Genomic DNA, 17,885 nt, shown 5'->3' on the forward strand with positions numbered 1-17,885 from the left:
GCACCTTTGTTTAATAATATAAAGTGTCTTTCGCGCTATTATGCACTAATAATGATATGAAACCAAACAAAAGGTGAAAATGCAGAAAAACCTAAAAGTGTTTACAATACACAAGTGGAAAATTATTGGAATAGGGGTTTTCCGCAAAAACAACACGCTATCAAAAATAAGTGACGGTGATGAGTATTGCTCAATCAAAAACAAACGAATGATAAAGTGTGCAAAATTATATACATGGATATAAATGAACTCTAAAAAATAAATAAATATAGTGAGGTGAGTAAATAAGTGATATGTGTCCCATAAAATAAATTGCAGTGACAAGCTGCCAAAAGGGGTGCTTGTCACCCCTTTTGAGGTGCCCCAGATGAAGCCAGGTGACCGTGTCGTAACGTGTAGGGATTGGACGGACGTACACCTGGAGTGACGTAAGCAGGCGCAGAGGACGTTTATGTTATTGCACGATTTTTTATATTTGATGTAAGTGCAGGTTTTTCTATAATAAATTCCCCCTGGGTTTACTTACTTCACTATTGGAGGCTCTTTGTTCTCTCTCTCTCTCTCCCCCCTCCTCTGGACCAGAGTGTTTATTAGGGATTGATCGAGGTGAAGCACCATTGAAGTGAGACAGGTGGGAAGACACTTTGGCTGCAAGGAGGTGGATGACACTAAGGATATCTTTGATGCTCTATATTTATGTCATTGAGGTGAGAGTTCTGGGAGCCCTTTTATGGATAATACCATTCATCTGTCTGTCATTTACATACACCTGGCCTAGTGGACATTCAGCTGCATCTGCACCCCTTTTGGCAGCTTGTCACTGCAATTTATTTTATGGGACACTTATCACTTATTTACTTGCCTCACTCTATTTATTTATTTTTTAGAGTTCATTTATATCCATGTATATAATTTTGCACACTTTATCATTCGTTTGTTTTTGATTGAGCAATACTCATCACCGTCACTTATTTTTGATAGTGTGTAGTTTTTGCGCAAAACCCCTATTCCAATAATTGTCCACCTTTGTTTAATAATGTAACTGTCTGATACAATCATAACATTGAAAAAATATAAATATAATTTTTTTACCTTGTTGTTTATTTGTCTATACTTAAAACAGGGCCAGGTATTGATTTAAACATTGTGATGATGAAATAATTATATATATTTAACAAAATAATAAAAATGATTTAGATAAGCAAATCAGTTATAGTAAATTTAACCAATACATACTGATGCTTTTAAATTTGGCCTGGCTATAATCCATGACATATATGAAGTACTCCTGAAACATACCTGCAATGGACAGATATTGGCCCATCCTGACCAAACTGTTCTTTTGTTTTATGCACTTGTCCTATGAAGTCGATAAATCCTTCTCCAGACTTTGGCACTCCTTGTTCTGGCCAGTCAGTGAACTGAAACTGTCTTACTGTCCGTGACTGGCCATCCTGTAAAAACAAGTTTATTTTTCATTAAAACTCTTTAAGAAACCTCAGAATGGCCATACAGACTATCTATTGTATTACTATATTGTTTCTTATGCAAATTGTCAGCAAAATCTGTTAAGCAAATAATATAGTGTATTTTGAAGAATAAGTAGACATAAAGAACTATGGCCAAACTAAAATGTTTCCAAAATGAAGAAAAACAGCAGAGTGTATCTGTAAATAACAAAATTAGTTGTTGGATTTAGATTTTATTTATTTAATAAATTAGTTCATATTTCATCTCTTTTATTGAACTCACAATGTTTACTTAATTTTGAAAAATTATTAATTCTTGTAAACCCAGTATACTGCTGGCACATATTATATATATATATATATATATATATATATATATATATATATATATATATATATATATATATATATATATATATATATATATATATATATATATATATATATATATATATATATATATATATAAAAACATAATTAGAATAATGATTTAAGATGAAAAGCATAATGTGGAGAACTCCACTTGAACTACTTCCAGATCAACTTATGTACATTGACCTCAGCAATTTGAGGTGTTATTCCATGATGATGCCTGCAGCCCGCTGTCAGCTGAATATGGGTCACAGGAGTGCAGAACTAAGCTTTGGCCCTTCTTCCCCTTTAACTTGTTGTAAGTGAACAATATCATGCATATTATTTTCAAATAGCATGTTACAAAACTGTGGTGTTATTTTTGTATTACAACAAAAAGATGCATACTATAGTAAAATTATAGTACACAGAAATTTAATATGAACACTATTGTACTATTATTGATTTACTTTAATAACAATTAGCTCCTCATTTTGTTGAAGTGAGCAGAAATGAGAATTTAAAATTCTAAAATGCATTGTGCAGTAAATACAGAGCAGAATGAGTGAAGGTTTGAATCAATAATATTTTCTTATTAGGTTGGCCTTTATAATAGGGCAGAGTCAGGTACCAGTCACATAAGGTGAAAATGATTACAGGTTTTGCCGCATTAAATGTAAATTGGTTGGGAATACAAGAAGATAAGTCTTAGATTATTTCCGAATGGACAAAAAGAAAGTTAGAACACATCAGAAGACAAACAACAAACACTCACACTTTCTGCTCATGAAAGAGAAAATATAGTATTTAGGATATTCCCTACGTCCCCCCAAAAAATAAAAACTGTAACTGGATGTTGACATAAAGCTATCAATTATGTTAAAAAATAAATAAATTTAAATAAATTTAATAAGGTAATCTGGTATTGCAACAAATGTTAATCTTAAACTTATTTTTTACTTTATAGGACATACAATGTAACCTAAGATACAAAATATAACAAGGTTAAAACCCTCACCATTACCTCAACTGATGTAAAAGAAAAATATACCTGCAATGGACAGATATTTAATTACATTTTTCTAAATATTCTCCAAATCAATGGCTCACCAGCAACTGATTAATCACCAGAAGTTAAATAGGATGTCAGTGTTTTAAAGAATTATACTTTGGCAACAGAGTCCACGTAAAGGGAAAGAGTGTCTAGCGCTAATTCTCATGGTGTATAACAACCTTAGATTCTTTATGTTTTAGTATAGTAATTGTAATTTTCAAGGAGACGAAAAGGTGCTCCATTCTCTTAAGCCTGTTACACATACGCCAAATATTGACTGGTGTCAGCCAGTTCAACAGAAACCGGCCGACATTCAGCCCATGTGTACAGCAGCCTGTCCGACAGAAGCCGGCCGAATGTGCGGAAATGCCCATTAACATACTGTAGAAAAAGAATGTGAGAATAAGTGTTTGCAAAAATGTGCGCAAATTAGCGCAAAATTTTGCGAAGCATATGCACGAAAATACACGCAAATACATACAAAAAAAAAACACCTGAAGGAGTGGATGCTCAAACGGGAGTATCATGTGAAAGAAGCCTAATTGTGTTTAACATTTGATTTCTGTTCCCCAATATATCATATGAGAATGTATGGGAACATGTGAATTCATACAGGCATTATGGTACGCTGAAGAGCAGACTGACAATGTATGTGCTTTGGGTTGCTATACAAAATGAATAGCATTGAACCACACCACACATACACATTCTGCACATGTGAAAAGTGTGTAAATTAATAGATTAAACAGTCTGTCTATTAAGCACATTGGAGTGAACATGTATTGTAAAATGTCATTGTAAAATTAATTTTCTTTAGGTAGAGAAATGGATAACATTTTTTTTGTGTATGTGTTCCTTTGCGTTTTGGCAATCGTATCACTATTAATAACAGACAGATTGGATGCTGGGTTTGATCCCACTGCTGCGGAGAACCAAAGCTGGCAACAGGTACAGCTAAGTAACTGAGTAACTGAATAAGTATGATAAACATGAAATTCCATGACAATGAGAACATTTTGGGTTCTGTGTGTAAACTGAGTAATCTAGTTTTCCAGCCAAGAAGTTCAACATGTGGATAAGTGAATGAGGAAATGTCTCCAAGACACTGCTACAGCCAGAATCAGCAGTATACACTGTAAAGCTTGTTAGTATTTAGTACAGAATGTCATGTGTGGGTTTTAAATCGTGCAGTTCTAGCTTACAGACTATACTGAGCCTGTTTGTATAAAATGTACACATTCTGACAAAACCAAAAAAGGCTGCCTATCATATACTGTGTTTCAAAGTGTCCCGATTTCTGTAATTTTTGTTGCTAAAACAAATGAACAGTATTTATTTTTTCATGCAGCAAAGATAACTTACCCGAGCATCTGTTACTTTAAATTCTCGGAGGATGTACTGAGGCATGTTATATTCTGCCATTGGATCCACCACAAAGTACTGATACCGAGCAGACCGTTCTGCGGGCCAATACTGATGGCACTTTTCCTGGAAACACGTAAATTCATTATGTAAAGGATATAAATAATAATAACACAAACCATTATATGTTAAACAGAACCTGTACTCCCCATACTTTGTTTTAACATTTAGAAGTCCTGTCTACAAACAGATACTACATGATGCCTGCTGTTAACTTTGTTAGCTAGAAAAGCCTTGATATTTTTGATCCTGACTCCTTAAATTTAACATACAGTATGTCTATGCTATAGACTTTTAAGTGTTTACATATTTTTACATGCATTAAGTGAACCTTAACCACCCCAGGGCCTTCCTCAAACAACAGAAGAAGAGGAAGGAGGAGATTGGATGAATTTAATGGATTAATCCATTTACTAAATTTCCCAGGCTGCAGCAGATGGAGGCTTCAAATCAAGGTAGAGGGAAGGGTTCAAGCACTGCTGACTAAAGTTTTGTGGGATCGTTTTGGGAGGAGTCAAAGTACCACTGAATACCAATAAATTAAGGGAGGGGGCATTGGGGTATTTAAAAAGTTCTACTGACCACCAATGATTGTGGGACTGCTTTGGGGGGTGAAGTGTTTTGTGTCCATCCATGACATTTAGTCATTGCACACAATGCAATGTCAGTGCAATACAATTTCATTCCACGGGTTACTTTCTTCTTTTAATGAAAGATTTGCACTTGACTTTAGTGGGCAACTTTTAAAAGGCTAAGCACACCTTAAAGTAACATTTAAGGCTTTTAAAAAAAAAATAACAAATATGTTATGTTTACCTGCTCTGTGCAGTGGTTTTGCACAGAGCAGCTCGCATCCTCCTTTTTGTGGGTCCCTCACCGCTGATCTTGGCCTCTTCCACATGCTGAGTGCACCCAGAGCAAGCAGCTTGCAATGGGGGCACCCAAGGAGGCTCGTCCTGAGCTGCAGCCCTGTGTGTCTATTCACACACAGAGCCACTGCTCGGCCCCGCCCCCTCTTTTTCCTCATTGGCTTACTGGCTGTCATTGACAGCTGCTGTCTCAGCCAATTAGGAGGGAGAGTCCCCGAAAAACCAAGGCTCTTATGCACATCACTGGATTGAGATTGGGGTTAGGGCAGGTATTAGGGGGGCTGCACAGAGAGGGTTTTTTACTTTCATGCATAGTTCTGTTATGAGCAATAAGTAAAAACAGGTACTCACTCTGCCCATTTCTCTGAGCTTTGTTAGCATAACAACAATGGTTGAGTTGTGTTCCCATAGCATTCTCCAGAAGTCTTCCGTTGTCTCTGCCAGGGGACCTTGTGTCGCTATATAGGCTTTTTGTTGTCTGTTTGAACAAAATATATTGGTAAAAATGTCTTAAAGGTACAGATGCCTGTATAATATCATTAACAGCTTCAACAGAAATCCTTTACTGTGTAAATATAAACAGTATCAAAGGATATCAGTGACTCCTTCAGTCACGTGACAGTGCTCGAGTCTATTGATTGGTGGCTAGATCAAAGCACAGTCACATAGGGAAAGGTCACATTCTCCCCCATACCCAGAAGGCACAGTAATTGCCCCTGGCTGCTATGCAGAAAGGTGAATCAAGGGAGCACTGGTAAAGTGGAGCAGGGGGTGGGGGAACCATTACAAGGCCACTATCACTACGCCCTAAACGAAAGTGGTTAAAGTGAAAGAAAAGTTTAGTTTTAAAGACAAAGGTGATGGGCAGATAAATATATATATATATATATATATATATATATATATATATATATATATATATATATATATATATACAGTACAGACCAACAGTTTGGACACACCTTCTCATTCAAAGAGTTTTCTTTATTTTCATGACTATGAAAATTGTAGATTCACACTGAAGGCATCAAAACTATGAATTAAAACATGTGGAATTATACATAACAAAAAAGTGTGAAACAACTGAAAATATATTTCATATTCTAGGTTCTTCAAAGTAGCCACCTTTTGCTTTGATTACTGCTTTGCACACTCTTGGCATTCTCAAGAGGTAGTCACCTAGCGCAACACCCCATCACTCTCCTTCCTGGTCAAATAGCCCTTACACAGCCTGGAGGTGTGTTTGGGGTCATTGTCCTGTTGAAAAATAAATGATGGTCCAACTAAACGCAAACCGGATGGAATAGCATGCCGCTGCAAGATGCTGTGGTAGCCATGCTGGTTCAGTATGCCTTCAATTTTGAATAAATCCCCAACAGTGTCACCAGCAAAGCACCCCCACATCATCACACCTCCTCCTCCATGCTTCCCGGTGGGAACCAGGCATGTAGAGTCCATCCGTTCACCTTTTCTGCGTCGCACAAAGACACAGGGGTTGGAACCAAAGATCTCAAGTTTGGACTCATCAGACCAAAGCACAGATTTCCACTGATCTAATGTCCATTCCTTGTGTTCTTTAGCCCAAACAAGTCTCTACTGCTTGTTGCCTTTCTTTAGCAGTGGTTTCCTAGCAGATATTCTACCATGAAGGCGTGATTCACACAGTCTCCTCTTAACAGTTCTAGAGATGTATCTGCTGCAAAAGGTGGCTACTTTGAAGAACCTAGAATATGAAATATATTTTGAGTTGTTTCACACTTTTTTGTTATGTTTAATTCCACATGTGTTAATTCATAGTTTTGATGCCTTCAGTGTGAATCTACAATTTTCATAGTCATGAAAATAAAGAAAACTCTTTGAATGAGAAGGTGTGTCCAAACTTTTGGTCTGTACTGTATATACATATATATAAATGTAAATTGTAAATTTTCTTGTCTCACGATTCAGCACAAGACTAGTCCATGACATGTGATGGACAATTAAAAGTATTGTGAATAACTTTTCAGTTGAAAGGTAAACATGACATCTGAGTTAACACATAGGATGCAACTGGATATACTGAAAACAGCTATAGGGGTTGATTTACTAAAGACAAATAGACTGTGCACTTTGAAAGTGCACTTGCTCCAAAGCTTAGTAAATGAGGAAGGGGCGTATGAGGATGGGGATCTCTGCTGACTTCAATCAACTAGTCATGTGGAAGCAACAATTATGTTTTTTTTTTCTATTATTTTCCTTTCATGTGATTAGGTATTCTTTGCAAAGTGAAACATCACCCTAAGCTCTGGAGCAAGTGCACTTGCAAACTGCACAGTCTATCTGCCTTTAGTAAATCTTAGTTATAGTGTCTGGGTACACTAAAAAAATCGAGAGAACATACCAAAATACCAACCAATTAAATTTGTTTCTTAGATGCATTTAAAAACAGTATAATATTTAATTTTATACATCTTTCATCCATTTAGCTTACACTAACATAAGCTTTAAATTACTTAGGCTAGACATGCTTTAATCTAATGCATATGCTTAATGCTGATGCCTTAAATGCAATTCAGGTCACATTATTCTGCTGGCAAAATCAGACAGTACAAAATATAACCAAGAAGAAAAGAATTGCTGAATTACTGTACTACTATATAAACATTTTAAGTGCAAATGTGCCCTAATCGTGACTAAACCTTTCCGGATATAGCATTTGAGCCATTTTTTTAAGTATTTATTTCTCTGCAAGTAGTTCACTGTGTAATCATGATGCCAAAGACCAACACAGGACCCATTTTCTTAAATGCTTTTCACTTGGGTAATTAGGATGTTTGGTGCACTGTTCCTAAAATCTACTCATAAAAATGTAAAAGTTGCTTCTGTCTTCCTTTTCCATGTACATAACAGTTTCATGAACACAAAATGATAATTTATAGTTAAAGGAGGAGACAGCAAGGCTCATACTGGAAATCTCTCAACTTTGGCATCCGCCAAAAGAAAGGAACTGGAACTTGTGGGCATTAGCCTCCCTGGCAGTATTCCCGAGTGTGGCTCGAGGTTAAATTTCAGTAACATTAGCGGTAACCCTGAGCCACACTTGGGATTGCATTGCAGGATCGTGGTGCAGGTTACTTACCTTGTCCCTAGGATCCTGCGATGTCCCCCTGCTGTATCCGGGGGCTGTGTCCACCGCCCGATGCCTCTGTGTGCCAGGCTCCATTCCCTGCGAGCGTTGCAATGCATGGGGGTGGAGCCTGGTGGCAAATTCAAAAAGTACTAAATTCATTATACATACAGTACACTGTAATCTTACAGATTACATCACTGTATGAAATCATTTCACGTCCCTTTTGTCCCTAGTGCTTTGTCCAGTGCCCTCGATGCAGTTTGATATTATATATACTGTTCTTTCTGCCTGGAAACTGGAGATTGCCCATGACAACCAAAAAGTCTCCCTTTACGTCAAAAGTGATTTTAGAACAGCTAGAAAACAGCGATAGTAAATTAGAACACTTGCAGAATTGAGCACTAGTGAATGGTGTGTAAATACATTTTATTATTATTATACATTTTTTATAATTATTTATAGTTATTTATTATATTACAATTTATGATTTAGTGTTTCAAACTTTATCATACCCGGCATATGTACTACACTCTTGTTTGGACAGATTTAAGTGCGTTATGAATAAGAATTACAGGCCTACATTTAAAACGCCAAATTTCTTTGCAAAACAATTGTACCGCTTTGAGTCGCAAAAATCTGACATAATCATACTGCCATGGTGGCTACAGCACCAGCTAAACAGATAAACAGAGGAGTTGATTTACTAAAGGCAAATAGTGCTCTTTGCAAGCGCAGTTGCACGCTGCACGTGCAATTGCCCTCAGTTTCCTTGGTAAATATAATGTGTTAAAGCTTCATTTTGTAAAGAATACCCACTCAGGTGCAAGGAAAATAAAAAATAAATAAATACATTTACTTGTACATGATTGGATGATGGAAATCAGCAGAACTTTACCACATTTACTTAGCTCTGGGGAAAATGAGTGCAACTGCACTTGCAAAGTGCACAGTCTATTTGCCTTTAGTAAATCAAACCCAAATAAATACCATAGATCTTTACTCTTTTACCTTTGTAATTCATCCACTTGTTTCAGCAATTGAGCTTCCTCTGCCATCTCTCACCCTCAGACACTGTCGGTAGACAGTCATTAGACAGTGAATCAGTATCATTACCTCTGCCAGCCAGAGGGGAGCTGGTTCAGGAAGTGGTAATATAGTACAGTAATACCTTGGTTTGCAAGCATAATTTGTTCCAGAAGCATGCTTGTAATCTAAAGTACTCTTATATCAAAGCAATTTTTCCCATAAGAAATACTGGAAACTCAGATAGTTTGTTCCAATGCCATTTATTCATATAAAAATTATCAAAATATGAGAAAAAGCTCATAATACTACTGTACAATACTGTAGTAGGAATACTGTACTGTACCTCTGTGTTAAAAATAAATAAATAGAAGAAGCACAGTTACACTCACAATGTTAATGAGTCTGGCGCTCATCCATGCAAAGCCACTGTGTATATTACAGTAAAACCGCTGGTGTACAGTATTAAGCGCTATATGTGGCCAAAAGTTCAGGGGCGATGCCTCCCATCGCTTCCTTAAGAACTTGGAGACACTCGGGAACTGTTAACATCACTTCCGGGTGGTCCAAACGCACATTACGTCCGCCCCATCAAGCTGGGAGTGTCTCTGGGTGTCTCCAACAGCTTTACTGTACATATACACACCAGCTTTACATGGATGAACACCAAACTCCTTAACACTGTAAGTGTAATTCTTGTTTTTACAATAAAACTACTGCTCGTATATCAAAAACACAAACAAAAATTAAAAGCAACCCTGACATACATGTTAATGCAAACGTGCACATAGAGAGTGCATGTGTATACATACAAACATTGCACCACATAAGTGAGGTGTAGCAGCAAAATGGGGAGCAAGAGTAGTAATTCTAGGACCATTCACGGTAACACTGAACAGATAAGCTGTAAATGCTTTTAAAGCATCACCTATAGACAGATTTGGACCATGTATATTTCTGCAATTTCAAAGGCACTAGCAATTTTAAGGCTTTAACATGTTTGGTATAACCTGTTTACTGGATGCAACCTCATCTTTATATTTTACCAACAATTTGTATTATATTGTGTTTGAGTATTTTAAAATTAATTTTAGTCTATTTTTTACAAAAATATGTGCTTGTCTTGTACACAAGTTAAAACGGAACTGCGGCCTCGCCTGTTTCTGTCCCATCAGCTTCTGTCTCTTGTACTCATTGAAAAACTGTACAGCATAGAGGAATGCCTGGTTCACACCTATGCATTTTTTAGTGCATTTTCAATTTTTGAGAAACCCACTACAGTCCATTTAAAATGGTTTCCTATGGATCACGTTCACATCTGTGCATTTTATGGAAAGGGCCAGGGAATTTTTTTCTGTTTTTTGGTTCCATAGACTTCAATGGATCAAAAAGTGTGTTGAAAAATTTGAAATGCACCTAGAATATGCAAACTGCAACCAGCATAGGTGTGAACCAGGCCCAAACGACACCTGTTTCTCTCCAGTTTTAAGTTATAAAACCTCCGATCAAGGTTAAAATAATAGCAAAATGCGGGTTATGAAAATATATATTGCTGCATGCTGAAATTTAGCATTAAACATTGATTTAACACCAGCAAAATTGTATAAATTATACAATTTTTTTCTAGATAATAGATAATTTCTAGGCCTTGCATCTCAGATTTTTACCAGTTTTTTTTGTTCACAGTCCTTATCTAAACCTAATCTGCGCTTACCAAGAAAGAATTTCTTTCTACATTGCATTCATAATCGTTTGCATTAATTATATTGCTGATGTTATGATTTATATGATCATGCTCATGTTCCTGTTACTGTTAATGGAAACGACTCTCAGTTCTACACTGTTAAAAATTGTGTAATAAAACACTTAGCTGAAAAATGTTAATAACTGTCTGCACATCAATCATAGTTTGCTAGTATGGAAAAAACAAACCATGTTAGTAGCTGCTGAAATAAATCACTTTTGTGAAACATAAAATAAACTTTTTATTCCAATTATCTCCTATGAGAGCCAAGAAATAGAAATAGATACTGATTGAATTATGTCATCTGGCATCCCTAGAGCTAGCCAAAACCTGGACAAGTTTTAGTCTACAACACTGGTAGCCATTAGAGTCATTAGTCTTGTAGAGTCCAGAAAGAAAAGACCCTGCAACCTTGCAAGATCCAGTCACCTAAGCAGCATTGATTTTAAAATGCTGTACTACAGAGCTGATCTGCACCTACACATATACTCTGGCATTGCCATGTGTCTCACATGTATCTACCTTCGAGTAAAAGGAAAATAACAAAAACAAGGTTATTGGGTAGATGACCTGGTGAGACCCAGCAGTGACAGTGAGTATGACATAGAAGATGTAGCTCATCTGGAACACAGCAGCCAGGCAGAAGCAAGAACTTCCACACAATTACAGCTATCCACCACAGCTTATTGTCATCTCCTTTTCTTCCTAAACCTTATTGGCATTCTGTAGCAGGAAGAAGATAGTGTGAGTAAACTGCAGCACAGGGGACATAAGGAACACACTTACAGTGTGCAGTAAAAGTTATGGAGGTCTTCTACAGTCTGCTTGACTGTGTAAATATTATTTGCCTAGGTACCTTGAAATGTGTTTGGTTAAAATGGATTGTTTTCTCTGACCCTCGAGAGATCTGTGTGCACATTGCTCATGTGTAAAATATTTCACAGTCAGACAGACTAGTGAATTGCTTTTTTAATTCAACTGCCTACATGCACACATACTTGCCTAATCTGCAGAGAATCATTCAATTTGTCCAGTGCAGGTACATGTGGTGACCAATAGCTCCCAGTACCCTTGTTACTTATTGACGTCTGCATTTCTATGTACCCTGTGAGGGGGGGGGGGGAGTGGCGCCTGCAGTGTTAAACCAACTACAGTTTAAGCAAAACTGTAGTGCTATATAACAAATCATATTTAATCACTCATCAAACATAACTTGTGCAAAAGAAAAAATATATATATATTTAGATATGGGCCATAAAAAGTCCCCTGGGCATTTGTTTCTATATATCTTGCTTATATGTGTTAATGTGCCCTTCATACATCAACACCAAACGTCATCCAAATAGCTTCACCCCTACGCATTTTGTCACCGGGACATGTAATCCCAGAGGAAGTTACATGCCCGGTGATGAAACATGTAGGGGAGGGGCTGTCTGGATGACATCATCGTGTACATAGATTACAAAGAGTGTATTGTTTAATATAGCAGCAATCTGCCTTTTGTTGATGCCTATTCATTGTGGTGAAGTGTACGCACAAAGTTAATGTGGGTGACATTTTATGTGAGTGGAGTGAATAAAGTATTTTACAAGGTAAATAACTATTGCCTGTTTTCTTTTTTCCTTCTTGATGCTGTATTGTGGATGAGAGCAGCATGAGTGGCATATCCAGCCAAGCACACAGAATTTATTTTAAAAGGGACTGGTGCTGTATTGTGCTGAGGGTGTGCTGGTGCTGTAAACTACTGGACACACTGAATTCCATTTAAGTAAGACTGGTGTTAGCATCCAATGAGCATATAGGATTCCATTTAAAGGCGACACAAGATAATTTTGACCCTTGCATTTTTCTGGAGGTCATATAAACCAGGTGAAAGCACAACTGGTGGTGTTAAAGCACTCAAGTTGAAGGAGTGGAAGAGTGGACATGGTTTGGTGTTGAAGTATGAGCAGCACATTAAAAGATATAAAGAAAAAAGTATAGAGACTGATGCATGTGGGTCTTTTTTAGTCCCAAATATCTAATATATATTTATTTTTTTCCCACAAGTTATGTGTTGTGTGTGTAATATTGATTAAATATTATTTGTTCTATAGTCCACCATTTTTATGTAACTTGTAGTTGGTTTAACACATATGGGAGTGTTACAAGGTGGGAGTAGCTTGTTTCACATGAATTGATGTCCTTGTGAAATAATGTCCTCAGGATGGCCTCTGCTTGGGGCAGCCTAAACAATTGCTGCTTTGCAATATTGTTTTGAGCGGACAGACTGACAGCTGTTTAGGACACTTATGGGCACTGACAGGCAGCATTGACAGGCGGCACTGACAGGCAGAACTGATGGGCACTGATAGGTGGCACTGATAGGCAGCACTGATTGGCACTGACAGGTGGCACTGATGGGCAGCACTGATGATGAGGTACTGACAGGTGTTACTGATGGGCACTGAGTGGCAGCTGATGGGCACTGATTGGAATTGTTGTGTCACCTCTCATGGGGGCTGCTCTGATAATCAATGTGCTGATTATCAGCGCAGACCCCCTCCTCTAACAGGGAGAGCAACTGACTGGCTCTCCCTATCAGCATGAACTGAGGAAAGCCATTTACTGGCACTTCCTGGTTCACTCTGTAATCAGCTGTGATTAGTCACAGCTGATTACGTGGTAAGGAGCCTTCGTCAGAGGCTCCTTACCACGATCTGGGTTGCGGTGTGTCAGAGGCGGGCGCCGGCATGTTATCCTGCTGGATGTCATATGATGCCCAGTCAGGATAACTGAACGACCGCCGGGCCATCATTCTGCTATAGGCCGGGCGGGAAGTGGTTAAATGATTGGGTTTAAGTAAATTTTTTGTAACTGGATATTGAATTTTCTCACTAATATGCCCCAGACTGTTAAAAATGTAAACCACTACTACCTAACACTGTTCCTTAGTACAGTATGTACAAGGTTGAGTAATAAATCCCATTATGTTTTATTTGTATACTTATGACTGTGTTTCCAGATATGAGTCAAACTCTGTAAAAAAGTTTGCAGGTGGCATGATTATTATCGGAGAAAAAGGGAAGGCAACTAGAACGCAAATAGGCAAGAGATAAAGAGTTGTTAGGTTGGTTTAAGAAGAATAATCTTGAGCTTAGTGTGAGTAAAATTAAAGAGCTGATAAAAAATTTAAAAGATAAGAGGAACTTTTTATGCTCTGGTCTTTATAGATATGAGGCAAATGTTTGTTTGGGAACAATTACAGAAGAATTATCACAGTCAGTGCATATATTTTCTCTGGTTGTTAAAGCACACCAGTGGTTATCTTTTTTTGTGAAGCTGAAAAGGACCAGGTTTTCTAAGCAGTTCTGTTTAGCTTTTATATGGGTCTATGGACATGTGATGACTTACCATGTCACTTTGTGACAGAGTATGTGCATAGTCCAGGATTTGAAAGCTCTACAGAGTGATAAAAACTGCACAAAAATTCATAAGTGTAGCTTTCCCTAGTATTGATGAGCTTGGGGAAATGGGGTGTCTTCAGTAGGCCCACAATATTGTGGGAGATATTTCCCATTCAAGTAATGCCTTGTTTAAGTTGTAACCATCTAGTAGGTGGTACAGGAGTATTGTCTACCACACGACCAGATTACAAAATAGTTTCCCCGCTTGGCAGTATAATTGCTGAATTCAAGAAACAAAATAACATGGACGCTTAAGCATTGTTACCCTTTTTACTAATGATAAAGAGCAAGCTTTAGTGCGGTAACTATAGTGTAACTGTGGTGTTTGTTGTTGCTGTATATGATTTGTATGGCTATACATGTATTTATGTGTAGCAGTGAATGAGATTATATACAGTCTTACAAAATGGCAATACATTTCTTTTGAATCTTTAAATATTTGAATCATGGTTGTCTGGATTTGTGAATTAAATGCTTCAACACAGATCAGATCTGCATGGAAAAAATATACATACTGAATTGTGCCCTAAAAGACAATCTTTAAGCTCACCAGAACTATGGCATGGCTCACTGGACAGGGTTGATCAAAGATGTTGTATTGAGCTAGAGACCGATTTAAGTGTAATCTGTACCTTGTACCTTGGTTCCATTCTGTATAAGAAGTACAAGCAAGCAACACATCATCTGCTGCCTGCATATATACACACATTTATCTGCTTGCAGCCTGTGCCAGTCTAAGTACAGCCTCTATTTAAAAATCAGGCAAGATATTTTCCTGTTAACAAATTAATGCTAGATAACAGAAAAAAAATACTCAGTTATACAGTGCTAAGAGTTTCTGCATATATGGTTTCTTGCTATACAATAAAGATCATTTTGCACACTGGGAGGGAAAGAGGGTTACTTTAGGTACAGTGGAGGGTATCAGGTGCGCTGGGGGCCTGCCATTAACAACTTCCCTTACAATGAGGTGTAAGGGGCAGGACGTAGTGACCTGTGAATGCTGATGGAGACTGTGTCTCCAAAAAAACAATAAACAGGCTAAAACATCCCCTCAAAACCCCAACATTTGGGATTACCTATTGGATTCATTTGCACCTTGCCCACAGCACTTAAAGCTGTGTCATGCTTACTTACATCGCAAACAATTACAAGTTAAATTTCATGGTAAGATTATGAAAACATTTTTGCTAATGGTCAATAATATAGCTTGTGCAGAAATCATATTTACCTGTATCCATCAATAAAACTTGCATTGATATAGTCGGAGCCCTCCACACCGCGTATTGGCTGAAGACACACCCTTGTGGACTCATATGGCATAATATTAACAAGGCGATTTTTAAATTTATTACATGGAAGATTGGCACTGATAAACCGTGACGTGTGAGCTTTAGAACTAGCGAGGCGCTGTTAAAAAAATAGTAACACTAGAAATTAACATCTGTCTATCATCCAAAACATTTTACATACTGGTTATAGTGTATAGCCAAAAGTTAAAACAATACAAAGAGTGGGGAAGGGTTAGAACTTCTGTCAGGTTTTTGTATTGCTGGTGTGGGTGCTACATTTAAAATTTGTAGGTTTTCACATCTCAAAGTGCATTAACTCGGGATATGCAGCTTTCAACTTAAAAAGACAACTAGGTGGTGTTTCAGGCAAAATATATATGAAATACACAAGAAAGAGATTTAAACCAGCAGTAAAGTCCACATAAGAAGGTCCATTGATTGGGGAAAAGTTTGTTAAATAGACAGTTTTTTTTTTCTTATTTGCATTTTACCACTGGTTTAAAGCTCTCTTTGCTTTGTAAGTCACTGAATTTTATTGAATGAAAAAATGGTACTACAGCGCTACTACTAATAAAATTCACAAGAGAAAAAACACACAGCAAAAATACCCAAATTATAAAGCTGCAAACACAGGGCGGTGTACAAACCAATATAAAATTAAAACATAAGGTGCTGCGCTGATACCAACAATTGCTATTGTGAATACAAATAGTGCTAATGATACCTCGTACACAACCTTCTCAGGAGGTATCAATATATGCAAATAAATTGCATGCAAATGAAAAAAATGTGCAAATAGGCAGATATGTGCAAATAACAATTAAATACCTGACCAATAGGATGGAACAGCGTCCCTCCTAACTCAACCTTGTGCAAGTGCATAAACCAAACCAAAGAATAATGGCACACTAAATCATGGAAGTCCTAAATCAGTCTATGGACAATGCACACACAGACAGGTTGAATTGAACCGAAGGGATCAGTCCCAGATTAGCTTGATGGTACTCTGATGTGATACAACAAGTGATCATCCATTCATCCATCCAGATTTGACAGCTCATGTAAATAAAGGAAACAAAACATAGTGCAAGACTGTATGCGATAAAGGTAGCAGAGTATTCGATACGATAACCCACGCTCAGCGTTGCGATCTCCTCATTCGGACGGATCTCCCGTCGATCGCGTCACTAGGCTCCTTCCCCACGCGTTGCGTCACTAGGCACGTGACTTAGTCATGGGTGCTAGTCACTAGGCATGTGACTAAGTCACGTGCCTAGTGACGCAACGCGTGGGGGAGGAGCCTAGTGACGCGATCGACGGGAGATCCGTCCGAATGAGGAGATCGCAACGCTGAGCGGCTTATTCAAACATTGCCTTGCTGAATGCTGTGATTGATCGGGGGGTTTCGTGAGTGTTGAATCGTATCGAATACTCTGCTACCTTTATCGCATACAGTCTTGCACTATGTTTTGTTTCCTTTATTTACATGAGCTGCCAAATCTGGATGGATGAATGGATGATCACTTGTTGTATCACATCAGAGTACCATCAAGCTAATCTGGGACTGATCCCTTCGGTTCAATTCAACCTGTCTGTGTGTGCATTGTCCATAGACTGATTTAGGACTTCCATGATTTAGTGTGCCATTATTCTTTGGTTTGGTTTATGCACTTGCACAAGGTTGAGTTAGGAGGGACGCTGTTCCATCCTATTGGTTAGGTATTTAATTGTTATTTGCACATATCTGCCTATTTGCACATTTTTTTCATTTGCATGCAATTTATTTGCATATATTGATACCTCCTGAGAAGGTTGTGTACGAGGTATCATTAGCACTGAATTTTATTGTTGCCTGTGTCCCCACTGGTGACCATTGTCTTGGAAAGACAATGAGGAAAATGTAAACATTTTGTCATTGAAACAGTAGGTGAGGGTAAATCTTTCAATTGAGTTAATTTCCCCTCACTTTGGAGAGATTTTCTCAAATGTCCTGCTGTTTCCAGAACAGGAAATGCAATGTGTAAAAACTGACAGGGTTTTAACCATTCATTGCTCTACCCAAAACTATTATGGCTGTAGATATTTTAAGACTGATTAACTGGACAC

At 37.6% G+C, this 17,885-nt stretch overlaps 1 protein-coding gene across 49 annotated transcripts in view; it reads right to left on the bottom strand.

Annotated features, from left to right (window-relative positions):
- Nucleotides 1–17,885, bottom strand: part of PTPRD (protein tyrosine phosphatase receptor type D) — a 521,758-nt gene that overhangs the window by 11,828 nt on the left and 492,045 nt on the right. For all 49 annotated transcript variants that reach the window (XM_040357869.1, XM_040357852.1, XM_040358160.1 and 46 more), the window contains 4 exons: nt 15,719–15,897; nt 5,517–5,643; nt 4,237–4,362; nt 1,300–1,454 (listed from right to left, as the gene is read on the bottom strand). In XM_040357869.1, the coding sequence (XP_040213803.1) occupies nt 1,300–1,454; nt 4,237–4,362; nt 5,517–5,643; nt 15,719–15,897 (587 nt within the window). The remainder of the gene's footprint in view (nt 1–1,299; nt 1,455–4,236; nt 4,363–5,516; nt 5,644–15,718; nt 15,898–17,885) is intronic.

Source organism: Rana temporaria, chromosome 1 (genome assembly GCF_905171775.1).
Source record: "Rana temporaria chromosome 1, aRanTem1.1, whole genome shotgun sequence".
Lineage (NCBI taxonomy): Eukaryota > Metazoa > Chordata > Amphibia > Anura > Ranidae > Rana > Rana temporaria.